This window comes from Poeciliopsis prolifica, unplaced genomic scaffold, assembly GCF_027474105.1.
Source record: "Poeciliopsis prolifica strain line A6 unplaced genomic scaffold, Auburn_PproV2 SCAFFOLD039, whole genome shotgun sequence".
Lineage (NCBI taxonomy): Eukaryota > Metazoa > Chordata > Actinopteri > Cyprinodontiformes > Poeciliidae > Poeciliopsis > Poeciliopsis prolifica.
In genome coordinates this window covers 463,590-472,484 of record NW_026562414.1, presented here as the reverse complement: position 1 = coordinate 472,484, position 8,895 = coordinate 463,590, and the positions used below count along the sequence as shown (strand labels likewise).

The 8,895-nt window shown below is 37.5% G+C and overlaps 1 protein-coding gene across 1 annotated transcript; it reads right to left on the bottom strand.

The window, feature by feature from the left end:
- Positions 1 to 3,212: 3,212 nt before the first annotated feature.
- LOC129375337 (melanocortin-2 receptor accessory protein 2A-like) lies at positions 3,213 to 7,582 on the bottom strand. The gene is made up of 3 exons (XM_055054360.1): positions 7,096 to 7,582; positions 6,590 to 6,689; positions 3,213 to 4,653 (listed from the first exon to the last, which is right to left on the bottom strand). The coding sequence occupies exons 1-3, from the start codon at positions 7,211 to 7,213 to the stop codon at positions 4,191 to 4,193; spliced, it is 681 nt and encodes a 226-aa protein (XP_054910335.1). The 5' UTR covers positions 7,214 to 7,582; the 3' UTR covers positions 3,213 to 4,190.
- Between the last annotated feature and the right edge of the window lie 1,313 nt (positions 7,583 to 8,895).

Genomic DNA, 8,895 nt, shown 5'->3' with positions numbered 1-8,895 from the left:
CTCTTTTCTGTTTCTGCCCAGCCATTTAGTCTTGCATCACCACAGCAACCGTCGCAGTGGATGTGTGCACGGCTTGAGTTTGAAGTTCTGACATTCAAAGCTGGAAAACACTTCTTGTGATGAAAAGAGTGATTAATTTCTGAAATGATTCAAGCCCTTCTCTCATGTATAGCATGCCTCTTGTTTTGTTCGAGGGTGTCAAAGTCAAGAAGTATTTATGCCGATATTGTATGACTTTACATACTGACCTGTTTGTTTTCAGCACTACTCTTTGTAGTCTGATCCGCTGCCCGTAGCTTGAAGCTACCTGCAGAGTTTTGTTTCAGAGCTCTGCCTTTGTCAGAGGAGGGAATAAACAAGGGAGCTTGGTATTCTGCACTGGTTCTGACAATGAGCAGCTACGTTTAGTGACATAGGCATTACTTGCAGTCTTGTTTGTGATGATCTATTCCAAGAATGTTGGAATACTACATGCCACAGCTTTAATAGCGTGTTGGTTCTCTGATTCATCTTCTTCTTTTTACCTCTTGAAAGCTGCGAGGTGAACAGAGAATGGGAGAGAGAATGATTAAGTGCTACTACAATGTGATGAAGCTGCAAAGTAGTTAAAGAATAGGTTGTTCCCTGAGGTGAGTTTTGTGTGAAAGAGGAACACAGAAGCTGCATTCACACTGAGCGTTAATGCACATCTGCTCTGTCTGTTCCCTACTGAATGCCTTTCAATAAATCAGAGAAAATATCAGCAAAGGTCATTATTTGTTATCTCTCAAATTGAATTTAATGGGCTCCTTGTTGGCCGACTCAGCCAAATCAAAGAATGAGTTGGCTGAGTTGGTGCCACATCAGCTTTGATGGGCTGTCTGGCATTCCCTGCACACCCTTCCATCTAAGAAATATTGTGTATGAGGCTTGCATATTTTCTGATGAGTCGTTATGATGAGAAGCAATGTACTTTTGCATAATCGTCACTGAATATCCCTCAAAACAGTTTTAATTTGTTTTGACTGGGGAAAATCATCCTACATTAATAAAGAACAGCCTTAAGTTTCTGTGTTTTTGTTTTTGACTTCATCTGTCAAGTCTAATCATTGCCAGCAATGAGGTAAGTGTTCAATGTAATTTTCATTCAAACTTAAAGAACAAACGTCTAGAGAAGAAAAAAAGAAAGAAAGAAAGAAAAGAAATATTGGGATTATTGGCATTGAATCCAAACTTAAAAATCTTCAACACTATTCAGTTCAATTCAAAGGTGTTAAACCAGTTCCTGGCACAATATCACAGGGAAAAATTTATTTTTGACTTCTCTAGTATTTTGTCTGTCTGCTCTGTGCTCTTATTACTTCAACAGGTAATGGGCACCTTCACATTCTTGCCTGTGGTTGGTAATCTAAAATGTCTGACAATTTTACAGCAAAAGCTCAAACTAGAAATAGAATCCAATAATGGTCATTAGAAATAATAATCTTTGGTGAATACTTGTAGCGTAGAGAAAAGCTCAAAGACTGACCTTGAACATCCTTACATATAGAAAGATGTAAACACTTTATTCTTCCACAGAATGCTGAAAAATGCCTTCAGGTATGTTGAAGATAGTTTTTTTATTTCAAAGACTGCTCCTAAAATTGTTTGAATTCTTTTTTGTCGAAATAAAATGTTTGAAACCTTTTAATAAAACTGAAATGAATCTCAACACATGCCAAAAGTAATTCTCTCACTGTTACTTTTTCCTCTTCAAAGAATGTCTCAGTACAGGTTTCATTTTCTCATTCATCAAAATCTTCTTCAACACTGTTTTTTATTTTATTTTTTTGGGTTCTGAGCATGCAAACATCCTACACCCTTCTAGACTCAGTAAACTCACTGGGGAGACAAAAGCCTTCGATGGCAGTTCTTTCATGCCAAGAGACCTGATGGCTTCTGATGGAGATGATTTCTTACCTGTTCTTTCCTGAGGCTGTTTTCTGGCACTCGACTGTTGGGACCCGTCTCATAATTATTTCAAGTCTTTCCGCAGATTCCAAACAGGCATTTGGAAACCCTCTGTTTGCTAAGCTGTGGATTTACCTTTCCAGAGAAATTATCTGATAAGTTTAGCATTTTAAACATGGGTATTCATTCTTTATCCCTCTTTCAGAAGTTCAGTCTGTCGTCTTTGACATAATTTAAGAATGATGGAAGACGTTGGAACCAGGTGAACAAATTAAGGTTTGTGGGAGCATACTGGTTCAAGTGATGAATTTGGCTTCATAGGAGGAAACTATTATGTTTCATATTGGTGATTCTTTCTAGGAGGCGCAGGTCTGAGAGAAAGAGAGACTGCAGACAGGCAATGACTGAAGGATCAAAGTTGCAGGGCAGCTAAAGTTCTTTGCCACAAGGAGGTGATGGCTCTGAAGGTCCAAGATGGACTGGAATCTGTTATCCTTTGGAGGCAAAGATTGCTTCAGGAGTTGACTTGAAGAGCAACACAGGGATGTAACATTAAACTAGGGAAACCACAAATGAAAGTTGGACAGATATCAATAGAAAGATGCGTATAAATTTGAGACTAACAAAAAAAAAATATTTTTAATGAAATTCATGTGATTTTTAATACAAAATGATGCTCTCTAATGGATACTTAAGTATGCAGATGACATTCCTGCTTAATCTTTTTATGCAAAGAAGAGGACTTTTGCCTTTTCAGATTTTCTTTCTTAACTGGTGTGAACAACACAATCTTCTCCTAAACCTGAGCAAACCTAACAAAATGTCCAGAGATTTTAGAAAAAATAGATCCTCCTATTTATATAGACAATGAACTTATAGAGTCAGTCACAAGGTTTTAAATATCTGATAAAATCAATCCAAAGACTCAACAACATATGCAGTCTTAGTGTTCATAGCAAGATTCTTTATATGTTTTCTTGTGCTTTCACAGTGATGAGTTAGCTGCTGCTGCTGTTATGTTGACATCCGCAGTTAATTTGGTTAATGTTATTGTAATATTACTTATTTGGTAGATTAGTTTACTTAGGAGTAGAAAAGGGAATGAAAAAATACTAGAGAATAATAATGATCACATAAATGAGTTGACAGAAGTCTCAACCTGCAACAATGCAAAGTTACATTATGTCCAAAGTGAAGTGTAACTGTCTTCATTAAGTTATTAGTGAACTTGTCATTAGCAGTTATGAATTTCACTTTTTGTTGTTAAATAAGGCTGCACCACACAAACTTAAAACAGTCTTTAATCTCTATTCAGTATTTCTTGTTAATATGTGAGGTTTACATATATCCAACCAAAACAACAGTGATTTTCATTTAGTGCTATGAAGCGTACAGTTGGTACATTTCCGCTTTTTTAACGGTATTTGACTTTAGAACAAAGAACTCTGAGTTTATGTTGCTGTTTTTCCTAAATGACCAGCTTGCCTCTGACTCTCATCCAGAGACAGACCCATTGTTCACAATCTTACAGTATAACAAAAACAACAAGAATAGCATAATAATTTCCCCAACGCATCCTTCCCCAGTGAACCCCACTTGTCTTTCATTTCTCTTTTTTTCGTGCAGAGTCTGGATGCAGCCCAGCTGTATCCAATTCAGGCTCACAGTACTTGAAATAACAGGTATCATTTCCAAGGCAATTTCTTCTTCTGGAGGGAAACTCATGTTGTTACTCTGAATTTGCTTTTACAAGCTATGCCTTCCAACCTCTTGGCTTTCTTTTTCTCTCTCTCTTTTTTTTTTTTTTTTTTTTTTTTAGAAAACACTAAAAAGTAATTTGAAAGCTTTTACAGAAAGACAGGAGTGGCAGGTGCATATATTTCCCTCTGCCCGTATTAAAGTGCTTCTGAATGTAAACCAATTTAGGTTACAACAGTGGTCCCAAACCTTTTTATTACAGCGGACCGGTCAAGACTTGGCAATTTTGCTGCGGCCGAAGCATGGGGGAGTAGGGGTGGGGCTCCTCTCATCTCATCTCGACCACTGCACTAACGCTCTCTGACTCTGGCCGCAATGGTAACGTTTACATATCCCTTCAAAATAAGAGATGATCCGGTTAAAGGATTTTCCAAATAAAAGACCCTTCAGACTCAAATAATACATAAAACGGTAATATGTAATTATTTCTTGTGCGGACCTGTACCAATTGGTCCATGGACCTGTCCACGGCGCCGGATTGAGGACCACTGTAGGGGTCTGCTTTAGTGGCCGTCACAGTGACTGTTGTGAGCTTGAGACTGACGCTCCAGGATGACGGATGGCTCATACAGCAGATCGTCCTCTCCTAGTGTGGAGCCATGATCCAAGTTCACAAAGTTTGGGATGCTGAAGTGAGACAGGAAAGCACACTCTCTGTCTGACTTACTTTTCTCAACGAGTCCATTGAGAGGTTGGTGCCCCACGCTTCCCTCAATGTCCTCGTCCATTTCATCTATTTCAGCAGAGCGCTGTAGTCTTCGAGCTTTGTCTTTTGCAGAGCTCCTTTTGTCTTCCTGTTTCTGTTTCTCATGGGCCTGATCTTCCTCATTGATGTAGAAATTAAAGTATGAACGGGAGCCTTCTAACAGCGGGCGGGAGAAAGCTTTGTCATTATCATCCTGATGGCCATTCATGTCTACCAGACAGCCTTCTGGTCGGTGCCGGTTCTTCCCCGATTCTGGGTTTCTGTTTGAACAATCAAAGAGAAATTGTGAGCAATGTTGCACACGAGAACAGCTTTAATAACTTGAGATTTTTGAAATGCCATCATTACTTAAAATGATTCAAATATATTTGTACTTGTCTTGCTGTATCTTGTCTGCTTTATAAGGATGATTTGTCAAGTTTGTGGTGTAGTTTTTATGAGGTTATGACAGAAGTAGGGAAGGGGTGTTGTTTTCTTCATAGCTGAGTAAAAAGCTCTCAACTTGATATTGGATTATTGTCATCTCATTTTAATTTGTGAGTTCTCAGTAATCTTTATTGCTTGACATAAAGCTCCACTCATCTTTACAGAGAGGAAGAGATAAAGTCATTCTGCTTTCCACACTTTACCATTATGCCATGCTGTGTAGAAGAACACTGTTTTCTGTTATTACATTTTTCAGACAGCAAAAAAATCCTATTAATAAAATTCTTGTCTTTAGCAAAATCACCAGTGGCACAGTGGTGGCAGGTTCAACCAATTCCTTGAAAATAAATGCAAGTGGAGCATTTATTGATCAGACATTCTAGGAACTTCTATGCTGTTATCAATGACTTTGTTTTTCTCTGGGGGAATACTGTGAATGCGACATAACAGAAGTTAATTTATTTTAGCCACTAAGCTGGATTGGAAATCCTGATTTGTTTTCAAAGTCCAAAAGAGATGGTTCTCACATTAATGTTGCCCTGCGCAAGTCTTTCCTTCTGCACCTCTCAACTCCTACATTTCATGCACACAAAGCACACACCATTACAAATACTAGAAAAAAAAAAATCAATCAAACAACTTATGCTAATTAGCATAATACTGACCAATATAGATCTATCTGGTGCTTGTTCTGCTCTTCACAAGGAAGATAAGTTAAAAAATAGCCTGAATAATTCTTGTGCTGTATTGTTAGAATTAGCCTAAACTAGTCCTATTGCTAAAACAACAACAAAAAAACATTAAAGATCCTCCTGTTTGTGTTTTAATGAATGTAACAAAGATTTTGTGAACCCAAAGTTCTCTCTTCAGTGCAAAAAAATTTGATTTAATGTTTGACGAATAAAAGTATTTTGCACTTCCAACTAGAAAGGATCTATTTCAATCCAGATTCAGTGAAGTATCCCTTAATCCGGGACCAATTAAAGCAGCAAATCAACCACCAGCTCGAGCAACATCAGCCAGGTGCACAGACACATTTTGTTACTTTGCTTACATGGTACAAAACACTGATGCAAACTGCTCCCTTGACTGAACAAGCAAGCAAGCAGTACATCACATAGAAGCAGAAGGGTAAAAAAAAACTAATTAAGCTTAAATTTGTGGAGTGCAACAGCCAGTGGCATATTTAAGGTCACTAAGTTTCTAAAATAACCATTAGAGTCCATGTTAAAGCCTGTTGTTTGGGGATGATGCCAGAGAAATGTGTTAAACTTTATTAAAACTTTACATAGATCTGTTTGATTTGCTCAGATTGAGATTTTAACATGAAACAGATGCTAAATTTTACAGCTGAAGAACATATCAACTTATCGTCAATATCGAGCAAAATCTCGATAGCAAAGTTTGGCTGAATCATTATTTCTAAGGTGTGCTTCAAATTCATTATTCTTTAGGTACTATTTTTAAATTGAAAATCCAGTTCCATTTGCATTCAAATAAAAATGTATATTTAGAACGTCCTTCAAAAGAATACTGATGTAAAATACATGATCAAAGAAACAATAAAAAAATTGCTTTGGCAAAATGAGCTCAATGTTCTTTCGTGGCCGTCTCAGTCCTAAATCCTTCTGAAAACTGCCCCTCATACAGCTCAGAGATGAAAAGGTCAGCTCTGAATAGCTTGACCTCACCTCCGTGCTGACTCAATCCCTATTAGAAGGCTGAAAGTAAAAATGGGAAACACTGATAATGCTGCTTTTCTACACTCACTCCTGATGCGGTGCTCCAGTCTTTGTGAGCAGCGTGAGAACGAAGAACATGAAAATGACGAAAACTGCGAGTCCCACCCAGAAGCCTATGACAATGGAGTCTGAAAGATAACAGAAGACAGTCATTTGGTTAATTTGTTTAAATCCCATTTAGCCATTTAGTTCTCACAATCCTTAATTAATGATTCCCATGTGAGCATTATTATATTTTTCCAAAACCTGAATAGAATGCAGTAGCTGACTTGCTTACCACCACAATGATGTCTCTTTAAGTATTTTGATCATTATCTAAGAAACAGAAGAAAACTGCTACATTAAGCGTTGCTTGCAGATAATGTTAGTGCAAAGCAGGCATGAGAGGTCAGCCTTCAGCAAAAGCAAAAATGATAATGGACCCCAATAAAGGTCTAATGGATCATAATTAAATTAAAGTGCACAAAAGGCTCAAATAGCCTTAATGCGAGGAAAAATTAGTGCAACAAAACCAGAGGAAAGAATGAAGCTTACATCTGTGCGCTTTAAGTCCCTCAAAAGAGACAGGCTCCTCGTCTTCGTAATACTCGTACTGCCAGACGTAGTCACTGCGTCGTGCGTTGACTTGGCTTCGGTTGTGGAAGTCGGACATTTCAAACAATTTTACGAACCTTTACAGCTGAGGACGAGTCCATGAAAAAACAGAAGCCACGCAAACGCGGATTTATTGAGTCCATGAAGTTGGCAAAACCCCCTTCCCAGATATGCTGAACATTTCTGTGGTTAAAAAAGGAGAACAAAACAAAAACAAATTCACACCGTCAATTAAAAAAAATGTCGATGATTAAAAAAAAAAAAAGAAAAAAAATCCTGCAGGATTTTATATTGGGCTGAAAGTCCATTACAGAGCATTCACGATTTGAGCCTCAACGTGGAAATCCATGGCGTTACTCAAAAACTCTGCCCATCGTCATGCTCTGGGAGTGAGGCAGCAGCCTTTTGGAGAGCTTCTCAGTGCGCATCATCTTATCCAACAGCTCTGGGCTGGTGGCGCACTTCTGGGAACGGAGATATTACGCCGCAAATGTGTTCTAAGAAACTGATGTTCTCCAATCAACAGTGTCGTTCTCAACCACACAGTTTTCTCTGTGTGGTTGAGAAAACTGTGTTTGCACAGTAGTAAAGACTCGTGGTGCCGCTGTTATAAAAAAAATGTAACATTGGAACTATAGTTTTTTCTTAGTGTTCTTAAAATTTAATCAGTATATACGCATAGCGAATTATTGCATGGATTAGTGCAGATTTTCAGATTTGGATGTTTTCGCCAGAAGTCAATAATGACAAAACAAACAAACAGCAAAACAAATATGGTGATTTGATTTTGCGTAAAAACACATATCAACAAATTGAATTGCACGCAGTTTTTCATGTCTGTGGTCATACACGTTTGTGGAAATTTGAATCTGAAACAGAATAGAAACGAAAAGAAAAAAAGTTATTTTCATGCTTACATTTTGAGGGATTGTTGTGTCGCTACTGTGACTGCAGGAGGCGCTCTTTATTCTATACATCTCAATCTTGACCTCATGGCACATACAGAACATAGAAATTGTAGAACTTTTAATTAAAAATGTAAGGAATTTGTATAAAGATATGCTTAAAAAATATTTTCACATGGTGACTCCATTGTCGAGCGCAGTTAACAGCTCTGTTTATGAGCTCTGACGTCACAGGTTTGAACCTTGCTGGCAGAGATTGAAGTGTGCAGAGATTTTATGGAGGATGTCATGAAATGAGAACTATCTGTTTGGCTTTATATGTAATTATGACTCAAGAATTATTCATTGGGCTCCCCCAACCATAACAGGACCACCATGTCTTACATATTGGATTTTCTATGTTTTTTTTTTCATCAGAATAAATACATAAGCAAAAAGGAGTTACAGACAAAAAAAAAACAAAAACAAAAAAACTACCCTCTGTAGAACAACACAAACATTTGGAGGAAAAAGAATAAAATAACAAAAGCAGAAGCAAAAAGTAAATAAACTGATCATGAAATTTTGCTGCTGCAGCTTTGTAAGAGGTTGACTACAATGCTAGAACAACTTCCTTGAAATGCCTGCTTGCTCTAAAGAAAAGAAAAGAAATCAAATGGGATGGTGTGCTTATAACTGATTTTTTTCTCAAATGGACACAATGAGACAAATTTTTAAAAGCTCTCATCATATCATTCTGAAGAACTTCATTTAAGTCAACAAGCTTAGTGATAGCCACCGCTTTCCTAAGATATCTGAGATGTCTTTTTAGAAGAGGTTCTTCTCTTCCAGCTGT